Raw genomic sequence first — 18773 nt, forward strand, 5'->3', positions numbered from 1 at the left:
ACAGTCCGTTTTCCATACTTTGAATTGACTCACGATGTTTTAAAAAGTTTTAATTTGTATGAACACCCCGCAAAATAGTGTAGACCCAGCACTATTTTACCTCCCTCTTACAAACTGTGCGGGTCAGGGTGGCAAAATTTCATGAAAAATAAAATCTTGAAATTTCACGTGAAATATTTCATGAAATTTCAGAAATGTATGAAAGGTATTGAAAAATATCGGTCCCTATTCATGTTTCGCAAAATATAAAAATTGTGACTTTCTTCTATTTTTGTGAGTTTTAGTGCGGGTTGCATACTCTAGCCCCTGAAAAACATGAAATATGTTACAACCTCGTGAAATTCCATTAAATATTTCACAGCGTCGTGATATTTCATGAAATATTACAAAAAAATTTCCAATCTCTCACCGAAATTTTCAATCTTTCATTTCATCCTCTTCCATCTATCCATTTCTTTTTCTTTTTCATCATCATTTCTTCTTTTCATGCCACCCTGGTTCGGTCCACGATGCTTAGTGTTTTCCCCCATTTTTTGCATTGAGGGGTGAAATCAGCCGAAACCCTTTCTGTTGAAGGGCAACTATCCTCATATGTTCTTACTATTCTGTTTCAGAGGAGGAACAGTAAATTAGAAACATGAACACATACTTCATCTACTCCATCATAGGACTGATTCTCGGTACGACGGGATGCTCAGCTGCAGATCTGCCTCCGTATCGCCTCGATGGAAAAGTGGAGCCCCGACACTACGACTTGGTCATCAACACCGGACTTGAAACCGACGAATTCAAGTTCTGGGGAAGCGCTCTTATTGAGGTGCGTCACTGAGAATAAATTAATCCTTTTCCTCACATAAATTATTTTCTGTGCATTTTTATGTAACATAGATACAATTTTTTAAGAGCAGCCCAAGACAATGATAACAGTGGAAAAACAAGGATGAAAAACGGGAAACAAGGCTAAAAATACACAATTAATGAAACCCGAGACGTTTCGACTCAAAACTGAGTCATAATTAGTCGGAAACAATAAAAATTTAAAAGAAAAAACGATAAAAAACCTGAGCCCTACATGGTGGTGGCCGGGATCTGAGAGAAAGAGGTTCTTTAAATTTTTATTGTTTCCGACTGAAAATGACTCAGTTTTGAGTCGAAACGTCTTGGGTTTCATTCATTGTGTATTTTTAGCCTTGTTTCCCGTTTTTCATCCTTGTTTTTCCACTGTTTTTATGTAACTAGGGGGCTACGTCCCCTGGCCACTATGCGGCCGAACCCCCCGAAAGCTCTTCGCGAGGCTTAGCGGACGCCTCTTGGGGCTGTATCTTATCCATAGCCAAAAGCAATTGACTGTGGAAGGAGATGAAATATATGACTATTAATGATATCTACTCAGAATTAAGACAGTGATAATAATACTTTACAATGACAAATAAAACATTTTCATAAAGCAATTGCACAGATCCGTGATTGATAATATTGCAATGAGAGGATCTGATCGCTCTATGAGCTAACTGCGAATCCTCGATAGGACTTTCTTCATTGCCCCACAAGACTTTGAGCAATCATGTTGCCCATTTGAGGTGAATGAATGTTTGCTAATGTAATTTGGCATTGTCCTTCACTCTGGTGTCATTATGACTGCGACGTTGCCATATGTATGTCCACGTTTTTTCATACTCAACATTGTAATATTTTCAAAAAGCTAAAACCTGCAAGGAATTGTATTACAATGTGTTAAAACTTGCAAGATTTCATCCTTTACGTAACATTATTCCAGACAGAAAATATAGTAATAGTGGGTTGTGGATGTCCTCCGTAACCCCCTAGTCCATTAAAACTTACTACATAAATAATCAGATCATATTTGAAGATGTGACATAATATCTATTATCGGACAATGGACCACTAGACAAGGTGCAAATTCAAGCATTCTGATACATGATTTCGTATCATGACTGCACGTTTTGCGCAATGAAAATTACGGAAATTAACTCCTTATCAACATATATTATGTTTTTCGATGCGTGATTTCAAACCTCCCGCCCATAAAATAACTAAAGTCTACGTGAGGCAAATCGTGCACCAAACATTACCGCAGTAGTCCGTTCGGTATGAAAATGTAACAACCTCTATTTTGATACTTTGGCGCAGCTGTTGCATGTTGTTTACACTTTGAACAGTGCAAGGAAAGAGGGGGAGGGGGGTTTCATTTGCGCGATTAAGGGGCCTGCCAAAACCAACCTACTGCGCAATTAGATTCAAGCAGACTATTAATTCTCTTCTGCGCGGGAAATTCCGAATTCCCGTAACCAATGTAAACTAAAACCATTGATATCTTGGTCAAGAGTTGATTTCAGTCATTTTTGGTGCACAAATCATGGTCAGAACACATGTTCACATTAAAACGTTTGCATTCACATCTCGTACAGTGGTCCATTTATAAACAAAATGAGGGAAAGAAACAAAAACAAATCGAAGGAATAAAATAAAAAGATCAGGATATGTGTTACATCGATCCCGAGATACCGGGTATGGTCTAGCTCATGGCGATTTTTATATTTAAAAAAAAATCCTCACTTATGCCCTTATTTGAAAAAATATCAACAAAACACTAATTTCAATTTCAGATCGCCTGCATAGAAGAAACTGACCGTATTGCTGTCCACTCACACAATCTCGTGATAGATGAAAGCCATGTGACGCTTACACAGGCCCTGAACCCTGAAAATCTGAAGAAATTCAACATCGCCAGTCATTCATACGACAAAGAGAATGAATATTACATCGCCCAAACTGACTCAAAGTTGCAAGCCGGCCAAAATTACTCCCTCTTTATACCGTTCAGTGGCGTTATGCCTGATGACTTGGCAGGATTTTACCGCTCAAGTTACACTGACAGCAAAACCAATGAAACCAAGTAAGTTAATTTCAAATTAATATTTACGGTGAGTCAAAATCAAGTACTCCAATTCTCGGATTTTATTCAGTGACCTTGGATCAAAATGAGACTTTTCCCTGGAATACCATATTTCCCAATAGCTTTCAAAAGTAACCGTAGGTTTCTCTTCAAAGCTGCGATCTCCGAATGTTTACGTCTTTATCTTCTTCTTTTTTCCCATATTACATAAGACAATGCTATTGGATTTAATCAGGTAAAAATGTTTGGACGAGAGTAATATTAGGCACTCTCCTCATTTTTGGCCTTGGAAGTAATAATATACATTTTAACTCCCCATAAAATGCAAATTAGGATATTGCAACAACTAATTTTGGTCGTCTTTTTTGATAAATTTTGGTTCTAAGACCTCTTAAATCCCGTCCTTCCTTTAAAAGCTCTAGTCTCTGGTTTTTTTTTTTTTAAATGATTAGTAGAGTGCTTTGAATCACCCCTAAAAACTGATACTTGATCTTTTAATTTTACCACAATGTTTGTTTTCTCAAAGTATAGAAAAGAAAATTTAAAACTCATCTGAGTTTGCCTTGAAGAGTCGAATTTTTGACCATGTCCATCTCATAGGTCTTAAGGTAAAAAATGCCTTTAAAACATCCGAAAAGTGTCTTTTAGGGTTCCTTGGGCCATTTGGTAAGGTACTTATGATCCTCAAACATATTTTCGAGACGATCCACGCATGACATTCACGGAGGCTATGCGATTCTCACAAGTTCAAGACATGAATAATGCAATCGTGTTGGAACCGAAACATCGATATAAACTTTGGCCACAATCGGTGCTGTCAGTTTTTTATTTATTTTTCAGATTTATCAAACCGTGGCAATTAGAATTAAGAGGAATTCTCCCGCAAGGTAGCAACAATGACTTCGATCATCTGTCTGCCCGACACAGTAATCTGTTGACCACTGATTTATAGTCACGCTCAGCAAATTAATTCAATTTCGATAAACGTTTCCCCTTATTGAGAGCGACTTTTTCACTGCCAGAGAGGAATTGGCAAGGAAATCTGTTTATCGAACAGGGGAAACGCGTCATTGCGGGATCGGCTTCGAAACGGGTTTTAAGGAAAGACATTTGCAAAAACTGGGGCATTAAGATGGACAAGATTTGCTGCACATCTTAAAATAAAAGAGCAGACAGCAGGATAGGATCACAAAATACGAACAGAAAACAAAAGATAAATCACCTTTAAATTCCAGTTCAAATTCCGTCGATGAAAGGTGGGAAGACGGAAAATTGCTTTTTCTTAAACCTGATCTTGTGAAAGAATCGTATGCGAATAGAGGATCAGTTTTTCACGTTCCTGTTATGATCATTACATTGTTGTGTTTCAATATTAGATATCCGAATTGTATCATATTTAGGGTTTATTTACACAAGTCAGATAATTGCTGAGAATTGGAGTCTTAGCTTGCCATATTCATTAATATACCTAGTGCACCTCTTTTCCTGTTCTTTAAAAATAAATCATATTTTACCTAATTAATCAATTTCAAGAGGCCTGGATCTCTTAGGGTAACAAGCTAAGTTCTTTCACCCTTTAGACTCTCTGGAATTCCTTGGACTTTATATTTGTAAGACCATTGATGCATTCAGCGCGGTAAAAATCACAGGGAGTCGTCACTTTTCATTAGTCCTTGGTCGTTCTTCATGAGTTTTAGTCCCTAGATGCCAATGCTTCGTAACAAGGACGAATTTCTTGAATATTTGGGGAGAGGGTGAGAGAAGCGTGGCCTCAACTGGAAACATTTTTGAGGAAAACTTTTCAGAAAAAAAAGTCTTATTTTTACCCGTAGAACACACGCTCCTGCGCTATGGGCATAAACCTGCGCTATGACGGTCTGACCCTGCTACACCCTGTATTCCGACAAAAGTATCGGTTCCGCAGCCATATAATAAACGGAGAGATTTTATAATTTATTGTTTTTTTCTATTTTTGTCTGCTTTTTTAATTTTTCTATTTTTTATTTTTTATAATATTTTTATTTTTGTCTATTTTTTTAAATTGTTCCATTTTTCATTTTTTCTATTTTTTTATTTTTTTATTTTTTCTGTTCTTTAATTTTTCTATTTTTTTCTTCTTTTTATTATTTTTTTATTTTTTTCCGAGTTTTTGTTTTGATTTTTTCTTATTTTTTCATTTTTTTTGTTTTTCCTATTTTTTTATATTTTTAATTTTTTCTTTTTAAATTTTTTTTATGGTTTACTGTTTTTCAAATTTATTCAATTTTTTTTGAAAAAAAATCCGATTTTTTTCTATTTTTTCTCACTGCGAATGTATTCAAATTATGTCGCCACCATCACGAGAAGCGTGCTTTTACTCATTCTAAGGATGAGCCAGGGCCGGTAATTTAAACGCTGGAGGCATCGCTAACATTTTGTCGGCGACTGGTTTACAAGCCGTGAGGGCTCACGCTGCTGGCCGGGACATTGGTGTCAAGGCGCGCGCCGATACATTAAACAATACGCTTGTCGATCAATGATCACTGATGGCTCGCATCATTAATCGGATCCATTGATCCACGACCCTCTGTCACCGTCCGGCGCGTCGCGTCAGGTCTCGACGCCCCACCCGCCAGACCCCATCAACTTTCACATCTGATATTATTCCTATGCTGCCAGACTACGCACGATGACCGGCTGGGAACAGCACTGCCGTGCTAAGGGAAAACGCCGCACGGTGTATCGAGTCAATCAGTGAGGTCGGACATGAAATTTTTGTCTAAAACTGCAAATTTTGCTCTTTAATTCGTGACATTTTTAAATTTTGAGGGGTGTTTTCAAAAGTCAATTTCACGAGAAAACCAATGAAACCATTTTTAGAACCTCAAGTTTTGTTTAAACGGAGACGTAGGCATTTACAGTTTCAAAATGTTGTCCGGCCTCTTACATTGGCTCGATCCACTGTGCGCCGTATAAACATTTTAAAGTTGCCAAATTTCCTCCAATGAAATGTTTATATTTGAGGAAAGTTAGGTCAGGTTAGGTTAGGTTAGGTTAGGTTAGGTTAGGTTAGGTTGGGTTGGGTTGGGTTGGGTTGGGTTGGGTAGACTATTTTCTCTTGAATTTTTTTAGAAAATTTAGATCTAATTACGAAGAAAATTCACTGCAAATTTTAAACGAAAATATTCACGAGTTTTCCTGAAAATTTGCACAGAATGAAAGAAAATTTGGTAATTGACGATGGTTCTTATGACACTCTTCCTTACCACGGCAGCTAGAAGACAGTTTAGTACAGTTTTCGTCATGGCACGATTCGACAACACTGCACACAGAGAATGAGACAATTTCATGCAAATTTTTACTACCTAGGCCAATTTCTTGAACACTGTTTGAGTTTTCTAAATAGATATTATATTTTTAATTCATCTTTAAGAGATGAAACCACCTTAAAAATGCTTTTTAAAAAGCCTATTATTCTAAATTTGTGCTGTGCACGATAATCAGGTTGCCTCTCCTGAGAAAAATCAATGGATGGATACAACATTTTACTTCATTCACAAAGTATACTTATTCTTCTCTTCAATTTAGGAATTTAAACAAGTATGAGGCTTCTATCATAGTTCTTGTGGAAAAAGTTTCAAAACATCACACACACTTAGATCTACAAATGCACCGTGTAACCATTGCCATCTTGAACTATAATTAGTTCATCCATGCGATTTAGTACCGAAACCAAAAACGCCTTCAGTTACAAAGCAAGCAACAACACATGCATGGTTCAACATGTGACTTCGAGGCAAGCGCAAAATATGCTATAAGCATATCCTTAAATGAACCATGACTTTTTGTAAAAAAATATGTATTTATGTCGCATGTGCAATTATATGTCTGCAATTTGTAATAAATCTCTTGAAATGTGTCAGATGTTCAATAAAGCGCCCACAAAGTGTTCAGTGTCGCCTCTAGAAGATGGACTGTGACTGTCACTAACAAATGTGTGTAATTTAGATAAATATCGTTTCGATAGAACACATTTCTCTCACGTTCGAGGTCCAGGCATCGAAACACAGTTAAATGACCCCGGCCTATGACTCTCCTTACAAAATATTTATAAAATTGTAAACAAGCTCGTAAGTACATAACATTTAACATCGATTTTCCTCAGGTGGCTTGGCGTGACACAATTCGAGTCTACAGATGCCAGAAAGGCGTTCCCCTGTTTTGATGAGCCCAAAATGAAAGCGACATTCACAATAACCATCGGGCATCCGGAAAAATACACATCACTCAGTAACATGCCGCTTGAAGAGACAATTCCCATGTGAGTAACTTTCTACAGAATTTTACTTTTTTCCGTTATTATTTCCAATAAATTTGTATTTTTCCTTACACTAAGAGGATACACCAGAGCAAGCTGGCGACCAAAACGCCGTGCCGTGGCTATATATTCAGCGCAAAAAATGTTAATTCATTAGTGGCGTGGCGTGCTTTGCGATATATCGATTGATTTGCCATTTAAACCTATGAAAAAGGATCGATAAACAGGAGGTTCGCAACGAACACCTTAATAATCGACTATTTTCCATAGCTTCAAATAGGGAGATATATCGATAATCGATCATCTACGCCTCGCAGACTGAACGACGCACAATGGATTGAGTGAATGGGAGAGGTCGGACAAAATTTGGAAACTTAAAAGCTCATAACTCCGTTACATTGAAACTTGGAAATTTTAAAAATGGTTCCATTGGTTTTTTCGTGAAATTTTCTTCTGGAACCACCCCTCAAACTTTAAAATGTGACGAAATGAACATCAATTGCAGTTTTAGTCAAAAATTTCATGTCTGACATCTCTGATTGACTCGATCCACTGTGCGACGGTTCCCTGTCGCTACTCCTTCAAAATTACTTCAAATAAAATACTCCTGTCTTCAATTTGAGATATGAAACGAGTTCGCAACCTTTAACATAAAGTTTTTATGAAAAACTTAAATAAATCGCATGTACTTACATTTGCAAGCGCATTGAATATAGCTTGAATGAAGGGAAAAAGCTTGTAGCACCAGCTCTTAGAAACGCCTTCAAATGTACAACAAGCAACAAAGCACGCACGACGAAGCATTCGTCTTCCATACTCTGCAGTATTAACAGAAATACAGCGCTTTGAAAATATCGGTAGAAGACGTCATCCACCGCGATCTTTACACCTTGTTTTCTTCCATCTTGCTGTCATCAGTCAGTGTGATGCGCGTTTGCTCTGAACACTCAACGTGAAATTTGGTGAAAGCATGGTGGATGAAAGTAAGGATGTCACTACCGCGGTGGATGACGTCATAAACCGAATTTTTCAAAGCGCGATATCTTGGTTTATTCTGAGCGTAGGAAGTTGCTGTTTGGATGAATCTTATTATTTTGAGCTAATCTACAAGTATCAAGCATCAATACAGAATCCCGTGACCAGCACAACAGAACCATTTACCGAAATTTGGCCTTTCGTAAAAATCCTAATGAAGTGATTCTTTTGAAAGTACCCAAATACTAATAAGCAGCGTCTGAAATCAAAAGAAATTTGCAGAGTAATGCCAACAGTTCCCATAAAGATTTTCCCGACTAAATGCCAGACAACATACTTCATGAATGTTCAAAGAGCGAAGGATTATTCTGCATGACTAGTTATGATACAAATATTTTAACTCTGGGGTGAGTGGTGAAGTATCGTGCGAATCTGAAGGCTTTTTCGACTGGTAGCAACAGTCTGGCGTAACTCACAACAACGCGAGCCAAGTAAACGGATCGAATGAACCTGCATCCTTTCCGTGTTTTCTTATAGGATAAGTCAGGATCCACCAAGATACGATACATTTGAAAAAAAACATTTTTTTACAAATTAATGCTGCTAAGAGTTTCCATACAAGTTTTCACGCCTAAATGCGAGGTAATATTCTTCATGAATGTTCAAAAGCAAAGGATACTGCACGACGATTTGGAAAGATCTTTACATGTTTAACTAATCTACAAGAATCTAGCATCAGAACACGATTCTGTGACCAGCAGCCCGATTGTTGAAATTTATGTCGGCACGACAAAAATCGAAAATCGATATATTACACGGCGCAGATAGGTCTATGTCTTGTCTTATCTTGCCGACATGGTCAGTTAAAGTTTCAACAATCATAGACTGCAGGGTAACTGATCCACACTGGAAAAAAACACATTGGATCTAGAGTCCAGACTCTTGAAAACATTGACAAGAAAAAGGACTCTTGATTCAATCAGATTTAAAGCTTAAATCAAAAGGAAATCCGCTCAAATTAAGAGGCTGGGTTCTTGATTTAAGCTTCTGATTGAATAAAAAGTAGTTTTTCTTGGTGATGTTTTTAAGGGTCTGGACTCTGGATCCAGTAGGTTTTTTTCCAGTGCATAAAAAATGTCTGAACACTTTCATTGATTGATAGACAACTGAATCGTTCTCGACATTGCTTCACTATAAGACTGATTCCTAATTTTTCAGGCCAAATAAGCCGGGCTGGGTGCAGGACAAGTTCCAGAAATCCGTGCCCATGTCCACGTACTTGGTGGCCTGGATGGTCTCCGACTTCACCCACAAGGAAGCGACGATGACGGAGGGTGGCGTGACGTTCCGCGTGTGGGCCCGCGAGGAGGCCGTCAACCAGACGGACTTCGCCAACCAGTTCGGACCCAAGGTGCTCTCCTACTACGAGGAATACTTCGACACCAAGTACCCGCTCCCCAAGCAGGACATGGCCGCCATCCCCGACTTCAGCGCCGGCGCCATGGAGAACTGGGGGCTCATCACCTACAGGTAAGAGGCTTCCCATAAATGGGTTCAGTGGCGTGGCGTGCTTTGCGATAAATCGATTGATCTGTCATTTAAACCTATGGAAAAGGATCGATAAACAGGGTGTTCGCAGCGAACACCTTAACAATCGATTCTTTACCATAGGTTCAAATGACATCACAATCGATACATCGCAATTCACGCCACCTCACTGAATGGGTCTGTTGCAAGCAAGAGGCACAGCCGACCACGGAAAAAAAAAGTGTTATGGGTTATCCCCCAAAATTTTTCTACTACCCAAATTTGTTGCCTCATTTGGACATTTCCAATTAATTTTGGTAGCACCGCAACTCAAGTTGAGGTATTACTGCAACATTTGGGTCAGTAACTTAATTTATCGGGATACTACCACAATTAATTGGGATACTACAACAATTAATCGGGGTATTGTCACAATTAATTGGGAATGTCCATATCATCCAACAATAGGGACTTAACCCCTACCTCTTTTTTTCGGTGGCTGAAAACAATTTTAAGAGTAAATTCACTCAAAAGTCACGTTGGGCAAATCAAAAAAGTCTGAAAAGTGCTCCGTAGCGCGCAATTTGCGTAGTTTGTAACACACTTCCTCAAGTTTCCCACGTCTGCGAGCAGTTGTTGTCAATCACCCCCAATTAGGTATGCACAGGAAGAGGAGTAAGAAAGAACTACCTAAAGTAAACGAACAATTAAATAACTTTCTTATTGTATAATTTCATTTATTTTCGAGGGTTTGTTTCCTTTTTCTTTCTTTATTCTGCTAACAAACTGACCTCTTCTGGGGGATCTCGTCAAAAAAACATTGTCTATACAGTGATAAAAACCCGGCCACCAAAATTCCATTACAATGGTTAATTTTTCTTAACGTGCGTTAAAGTCTCTAAGTTAAAAAGAGCTGCTCCTCTTAAAAAATGTTCACCTGTGTCATAGTATCGTTTTTGAAGCATGAGGCTTAAAAAACGCACACATTTTTCACGTAAATCGTGAAGTTAGGGGTGCATTTCAGACTTAGCCAATTCGCTCATTGTGATTTTTGAGACATTTTCTATAAGATACAACTTCTAATTTTGCTCTAGCAAAAGTTTGCAACAGGTCCATTGTTACGCAATAATCAAAACTGAAAGCCATTCTTCCGGCAATTATCACGACAACGGCGAATGACTCCAATTATCATTATTAATCGTCCGGTATTCGCTTTGGATAATTGCAGGGAAGTGCTTCTCCTCTTCGACCCCAAGGCTTCGTCATCTTTGAACCAGGAAAGAATCGCCTCGGTTATCGCCCACGAGTTGGCTCACCAGTGGTTCGGAAACTTGGTCACCATGGAATGGTGGACCGACCTTTGGCTCAACGAGGGGTTCGCCACATACGTCGCTACCATTGGTCTCCATCATGTAAGTTGCCACAATGTTGCATCCACCGAAAATTCCTCATTTCGTGGAGGAATACAACGATCGGAAACAGATGATCGATTCGGACCGTTTTAGATCCATGCTTTAGAAAAGAAACGATGAATCACTTGTGCTGGTCATAGAATCGTGTTTTAATTCTAGATTCTTGTAAATTAGTTGGGAAGAATTACATATCGACGGTGTAAGTCCGAAACCACGTATCTTGTTTGCGGCGTTTGAAAATCTTAGCTCCTATTTTATTTTTTTAAAGGAGAACAAATCGACATCATTCTTCAAAGTTTTCGCAGAGTTTTCTTTGCGCAGAAAAGACAAATCATTGCAGTTTTTAAGAATTTCTGTTGAGTAGTTTTTCAAGTGAAAAATAAAGTATGACAGGAAGTCTGCCACGTCGCAAACCGAAGTGGTTCCGGACTAATTACACCGTCGATATGCTAAATTACCGATGATTTTAAATGAGAACTTCTTTTCCAGAAAATAAAAAAAGAATACTGCAAAAAATTTAGGAACAAATATGAAGATGAGAGAGATATGCGCGATCGCTTTTAGATTAGAAAAAAATTATTTTAGCCTTTTTCACTCAGAGAAAGTGTATAGTGTATACCCTACTAAAAACGATCGCGTTGATACCATGTTGATACCAAGGTCGTCCGCAAACGAACTCAGTTGGTATTAATACGATATCAACATGGTTTCAACTAGGGTTTTATCCTAACATGATATCAACATGACCAAAAAACCAAGTTGGTATCAAGTCGCCCACATTAACCAAGTTGATACCTTGTTGGTGTCGGCATAGTGCCCAACATAATATCATGTCGATACATGTTGATACCATGCTGAAACAATATTGATGGCAACATGATACCATGTTTAACTCCTCGACTTGGACACCATGTTGGGACAGACCGACATGGTATCAGCTTAATCGTTTTTAGTAAGGAATTTACTAAAACAAATTGTCTTAAAACTTCCACTTTGAAAACAAAACACACTGGCATGAAATGTTTAATTCAAGCAAAACAAAAAGGAAGAAATTTGGTACTTTCGGGGTTCGCAAAATACGACTTAAAAAAAGGGAGGAAAATTTTAAAAAATTAACCTTTTCTGTCCTCTCAACCGTCAAAATTTTGGTCTGAACACCTTAGTGATTTATCCATAATTCCATGTGCATTCATGTACTTATAATTGCAGCTTTTCCCAGAATGGAACAGTCTACAACACGACACTGTCAACAACTTAAATACCGTTTTCGCTCTGGATGCTTTGAAATCCTCTCATCCAGTGAGCGTGCCCATCGGAAACCCTAAAGAGATAGCTCAAATATTCGATACGATATCCTACAGGAAAGGTACCGTCTCTTCGCTCAGCAAAGTGAATGGAGATCGCACTAACCTATTGACGCTATTTGCACCACTCTGACGAGGCTTCTAAAAGTTGACTAGGACACGCACGTAGACAACTTCTGACTCTTGACAAATTTACTCTTACTCGCTCTTACTAACTTTGATTTTGGTTGACGGAGCTGATACAAACTTTTATCACTGCACAATTTATATATTCGAAATAAATCGCATGCCCACAAGACATAATATTTTTTTGTAATCGAAAGTCGAATTGCAAGGTTAGTAATATTTTTGACCGACGAGGACATGTCACGCATGAACAACGTCGCCAAAGCGCAAAGCGCAAATAGGTGGCCACAACATATACTCTTTACCAACAATGATTTAGACTTCTTTTATGGTTCGGTTTCTCTTCTCTTTCCTGCACCTACACCACAGGTAAAAAACATTAAGTTATCAAACAAATTTTGCTGAGACACGTATTGATTTCACTTTAATTTTTTTCACTTTTTTAAAAAAAAATCATAGATTCAGTACGCCCAATGCCAAGTTTCAACTGTTTCTTCCCAAAAAAATATATGTTGTAAATTCTTGTAGCTTCAGGTACACTGGAAAAAAAATATCGGTAGAATGTACCATTCCTTCACGCTGTCAACGCTGTCACGCTACACAGCGTCAATTTAGAGTCAATTCTGCCAGAAGAAAGATAAACGTTACTATACTGGTACAAGTAACCATTCCTCTAGGAGAATCGACTTGAAGATTGGTAGAATTTACCATTCATTCACGCTGTGTGAAATACAGCGCGAAGGAATGGTAAATTCTACCAATCGTTTTTTTCAGTGTATCGGAACGGATAGAATTGCAATTGATCAGTCAACTCGAACGGTTAATAATTCTTGCGTTCTGTCACTCTGAACTTTAAATTGGGTTTTACGATACAAATACGGAATATATTTTTTGGAAATTACAGCTGAAATATGCCTTTGAACAAAATGGCTCTACTTTTAACAAACTCTGGAAAGGAAATCTCTTGGATCAAGAGTCCATACTCTTGGAAAATTGGACAAGAAAAAATACTCTTGATCTAATCGAATTTTTGCTTGAGACAAAAAGGAATCCACTTAAATTGAGAGGCTTGGCTCTCGATTTAGGCAAAAATCCTACGGATTTTTGCCTAAACTGGATAACCTAAACTGCTCAAGGATATATTTTGTTGTCAAACTTTTTGAGAGTTTGAACTCTGGATCCACGAGACTTTTTTTGCAGTGAACAAATCAAAGTAGAAACTGTAATCTATAGCAGAATTTGTTCGATATCTCGATCTTTACTTACTTCGGATACAAAGCAACCCTAAATTTACTTTATCGAATACATCTGAAAAATCACGATTAGCTTTCTCACAGTCACGTCCTTATTTTGCGCTTAACTCAACCAACCACACACGCACGGACTTCAATCAGAGGCGGATCCAGCAATCTGGCAACACCGGATTTCTTCCATTGAAACCTATGCTAAATTATCGATTCTTGTCGGAGTACCTGGCCCCTCCAAGAATCGATATATTTCAATAGGTTTAACTGGAGAAAATACCATGTTGCCAATTTGCTGGGCCCGCCAATGACTTCAATGTTCCATTCTGGGCCTCTGATATCATGTCCGAAGAGAGTTGGATGTAGGACCGAAGTGACGTATGCAGGAATTGAGACGCCTTGTTGATTTACAGCTGAACCCAGAGTGGAATTCGTTAGTGCACGAGGTGACCGAAAACATGTTGGCGGTGTTCCGTCTTGATTCTCTTCAATCCTCGCACCCTGTCTCCGTCCCTATTGGACACCCGAATGAAATTGCTCAAATCTTCGACAACATCTCTTACGAGAAAGGTTTTTATCCTCTTCGTTAATATATATGTTGTCCCAGGAGCAGAGAAACACGAAAAAGAGTGCGAGGGGTTAACCTCTAAAACTGTCTAACCCAATTTGTTGAATGATATGGGCATCTCCGATTAATTGGGGTAAAGCCACAACGTTTCGGTTAGCAATCTCATTTATTGGGGTACTACTGTAATAAATTGGGGGACTACCACAAGTAATTGGGGGCTACCGAAATTCATTGGGGGACTACCGAAATTAATTGGAAGAATACCGCTATTAATTGGAAATGACCATATCATCCAACAACCCCTCCCTCTTTTTTCCGTGAACGTCATGTCTCAATGCATGTTCAATGTTTGTTCATGGTGCAGGCTAAAAGTCAAATTGGAATTCTGTCAAATTTCTAGAATAAAAGCTAAATTTTGAATGCTATCCAAGGTTTTAAATTTTCCTGGTGTAAACTTAAAAGTCATAAAATAGTAGAATAGTAATAGAATAGTAAAATCAAAGACAAAAAAAAAGTATCAGATTCAAGAATTTGAACTTTTATAAGTATTATTGCAAGACTGAAATAAAATCAAACAATCTAATGACATTTTGGAAAGTTTTCCCCCGTAGAATAATGTGGTGTAACTTACAGCTCGCACCACATTTTTAGTGTTAGTTGTCTTCTTCCATAGCACAACTACGTCAATATTTAGAGTTTCTCGTCTGTTTGAAAATAGAAAATGATAAAAATAACAGTTTTTCTCGATATTCACCTTTTAATATCTTTCACCTAAATTTTCCCTGTCTAATTCCTAAATAATCTATATTTTTTGAAAAATTAAGATATTTTGAGTTAGAGATAACAAATTCTGAGCAATGATTGACTATTTCATGAGAAATTTTAAGGACCTGTTATGATAGAGTTTTGTTCAGAAATAAAGAAAGAAAAAAATAGAATTAAACTTTAAAATAGAATACTTCACTGTTTACCTGGGCAATGCATTGGAAAAATTCCTGATTTTACTCTTAGCCTGGGACGGATGTATCAGTTTCAGATCCATTCTTTTTGGCTCAAGGAAGCTTGGCTGCACTAGATAATCTTCTGACTTGAATGATGCTGGAATTTGGTGGGGTCTAATCTCTAATTTGATCCTAAAATAAATACCTTTTATGACTAATAACACATTTTTTGGTGCCGGTGGAATAAGAGACATAGAAATATGCATAATCTGATATGCTTTGCAAGTGACGTTGGCCTGAGAATTAAGTGATGGCATGGTTTTAGTAGTACTCAATTTTGCACAAATCTTACATAGAGTTATGCATGAACCATATCACCCTAAAAAGATAGAGCATTTGAATTCAATAACTGTCTCATAAAACTTGAATTGTGGAACATAATAGTTTTGACCCATTTTGTGTTTTTTTTATGTGAGAACCTATACATTTTTAAGGATTCAATGAGTATTTATTATAGCTAAACATATTTTCAACTATTTCATTATCAAGAATGCAGGCAATTTAGTAGTTGTCCACGTTTAATTTACCGTAAAATACTTTCTATTTGGAGGGCATTGATTCAATTGACACCGATTCGATCGACAAATTTTTAAAAAACTGGTGTCAATTCGATCGGAATGAATCAACCGATTGATAGAAACGTGAACCGATTGACATGATTCAATCGATTCACAGGTTTGTCGATCGGTTCACGGAGTTGTCAATCGACTCGTGGGTTCATCAATCGATCGGTCCAGGTCAATCGATTCACGTTTTTATCTTTGGATTAATTCATGTCGATCGAATCCATACTCTTCTTTATATTTCCCGCCAAAAATAAAAAATAAGTATCATGCATGAGTTGCTAAAGTCCTCTTGTCTCTCTAAATTCCTCTAATTTCTGGACTTCAACACCTAGGTTCGTGCATCATTCGTATGATGAATCAGTTTTTGGGTGAAGACGTCTTCCGGGCAGGTGTGACTCTTTACCTCTCGAAACACAAGTTCGGTAACGCGAGGCAAGACGACTTGTGGGCAGCTCTGACTGAAATCGCCCACGAAAGGGGTGTTCTAGACCCGGACGTCACGGTGAAGATGATCATGGACACGTGGACCGTTCAAACCGGATATCCGGTGCTCTCCGTTGTCAGAAATTATGAGACAGGAGACATCTCAGTATCACAGGTGAGTTTAGGTGCTAAAAGTTGTAGGATCAATTTCATCTTTTATTTTTCGTCAGTTTCTAATAGAGTACATATATAGGGAGAGTACGAACATGTCGGTAATGGGTCAGTTAGCCGAAAAGAGTTTACGTTATCCTTCATTTCGTAAATGTGCAATTTTACCTACTTGAAAGTTGAAATAGTTGTATCACACGCATCACCCCATCCAACTTTTCTACCATGTGTTAAAGTCTCTGAGTCAGACGTTTCAATCTCTGAGTCAATAGTTTACGTTCTCCTCCATTTCGTGGATATGCAATTTTACCTACTTAAATACTGAAATAGGTGTATCACAAAGAGCGAGGAGGCTCTCAATATTGTTGCAACACAGAAAAATTAGGAAAATTCATGGCAATGGGTAGGCTCCACTGGTTACAGAATTGTGTTTTGATGCTTGATTCTTGTAGACCAGCTAAAAATAATAAGCTCCATCTAAACAGCAACTTTCTACGTCCAATGTTAACTAAGAAATCGCCCCTTGAAAAGTCGAGTGTTTGACGTCACCCGCACCGCGATAGTCACTCCCTTGGTTTCTTCCACCTTGCTTTCAACAGTCGGTGTGACGCACATTTGCACCGGTAGTTCAACATGAAACTTAGATGAAAGCAAGGTGGAAGAAGCCAAAGGTGTCATTACCGTGGTGGATGACCGTTAAAAACTCGACTTTTCAAAGGGTGATATCTGGGCTGATATTGAACGTAGAAAGTTGCTGCTTGGACAGATCTTATTAGTTTTAGATAATCTAGAAGAATCGAGCACCAAACTCCGATTCTGTATCAAGCGCAACTGACCCATTTTGATGTTATGTTATGGAGCTTTCAGGGCCAAAAAGGGGAGCCAATACATGAATTCAAATTATTTAGAGTGATTTACTGTTTTAACTGTTACGACCCGCCATTTGTAAAGCACGTGTTTGACATAGTTTTTGCACACATTTACAGTAATTTTTATAAAAGTAAAAGTATGTATGTATGAGCCGCTTTTACGGCGCGCTAGGGCGCTCTGCGACGCCTATTCTCCACAGGAATCTGTCATGGTAGAGATCCTCCGGAAGGTGGCATCTCTCCATTTCTTCATGGATGCCCTCTACCCACCGTTTGGCTGGACGCCCTCTCCGTCGCCTACCTGGGGGGACCCACTCCAACACCTTCTTCGGCAACCTGGTATCAGCCATTCGCTGCACATTCCCATACCATACCAATTGCTTGGTCATGATATCGTGCACAATCGTCCCCTCAACGCCCATTATCTCTCGGACACGTAAAAGTAAAAGACAAATCAAAAATTCTCTTCCCTGAATGCTACCGAAAACTTATCTCAAGACAGTAACACATGATATCAATGATTGAAAAGCTGATACAATGTGATACAATTAATTTTTCTCCTTCATTCCGAAAGGCTATGCAACATAATCTCCCAAGAGTCAGGATAGTTGTTTCGCATGGCCTGATACACATGTCATGAATCGGAGCGCATTTAGCAAAAAGGAACCAGCTCTATTACGGTGTTTTGAAAATGTTGCTTCTTCATAATTACCTAAAAACTCTCCGAGAGTAGCAAATGGTTTTTGCATCTCACCAAAAAATTGTTAATTTGAAGGGAAAATAATTGTGTGAATGTTAATACTGTACATACATTGAGTTTTTTAAAAGAAAAGGAGAAAGTGCACCATTTTGAATACACTGTAATCGCGCTGGTTCCTTTTTGCTAAATGCGATCGAATTATAACACACTTGTTACCCTCCCTTCGTAGTCATATTCTAGCAAAGAATGTGCAAAATCTTGACCTAAAATGTATAAATGTAGCATTATAACACGTCACTGATCCCCATGTACGATTTGTACCTCAGCGGCGCTATCTTGGCATAGAGCCATCTGCGGAAGAGAGAAGCCTGCAGGAAGCATGCTGGCGTGTCCCTCTCAGCTACACGTATCAGGAAATTGCTGATTTCTCCGAGACCAAACCGGAGAAATGGCTCACTTGTGAAGGACCTCTGAATATCTCAACTTTTGGAGCGAGCGAGGATCAATGGATCATTTTCAACATCCAAGTCTCAGGTATGAGCCTCAGTGCGGTGAATTGCCTCATACCGATCACCCCTAGCCAATGGCGATTCTTAAAAGTCGGCAACACTGCTTTTACCCAGTTTAATATGTGTGTCAAGATGTCAGGTGTCAGATGTCAGATGTCAGATGTCAG

At 38.4% G+C, this 18773-nt stretch overlaps 1 protein-coding gene across 1 annotated transcript in view; it reads left to right on the top strand.

Annotated features, from left to right (window-relative positions):
* Positions 1 to 18773, top strand: part of LOC109037716 (putative aminopeptidase-2) — a 72093-nt gene that overhangs the window by 42544 nt on the left and 10776 nt on the right. Inside the window, exons 14-22 of the mRNA XM_072304467.1 lie at positions 629 to 817; positions 2628 to 2917; positions 7062 to 7217; positions 9408 to 9719; positions 10945 to 11128; positions 12338 to 12517; positions 14216 to 14372; positions 16270 to 16535; positions 18424 to 18631. Of these exons, the coding sequence (XP_072160568.1) occupies positions 629 to 817; positions 2628 to 2917; positions 7062 to 7217; positions 9408 to 9719; positions 10945 to 11128; positions 12338 to 12517; positions 14216 to 14372; positions 16270 to 16535; positions 18424 to 18631 (1942 nt within the window). The remainder of the gene's footprint in view (positions 1 to 628; positions 818 to 2627; positions 2918 to 7061; positions 7218 to 9407; positions 9720 to 10944; positions 11129 to 12337; positions 12518 to 14215; positions 14373 to 16269; positions 16536 to 18423; positions 18632 to 18773) is intronic.

Source organism: Bemisia tabaci, chromosome 9, assembly GCF_918797505.1.
Source record: "Bemisia tabaci chromosome 9, PGI_BMITA_v3".
In the NCBI taxonomy this organism is placed as follows: Eukaryota; Metazoa; Arthropoda; class Insecta; order Hemiptera; family Aleyrodidae; genus Bemisia; species Bemisia tabaci.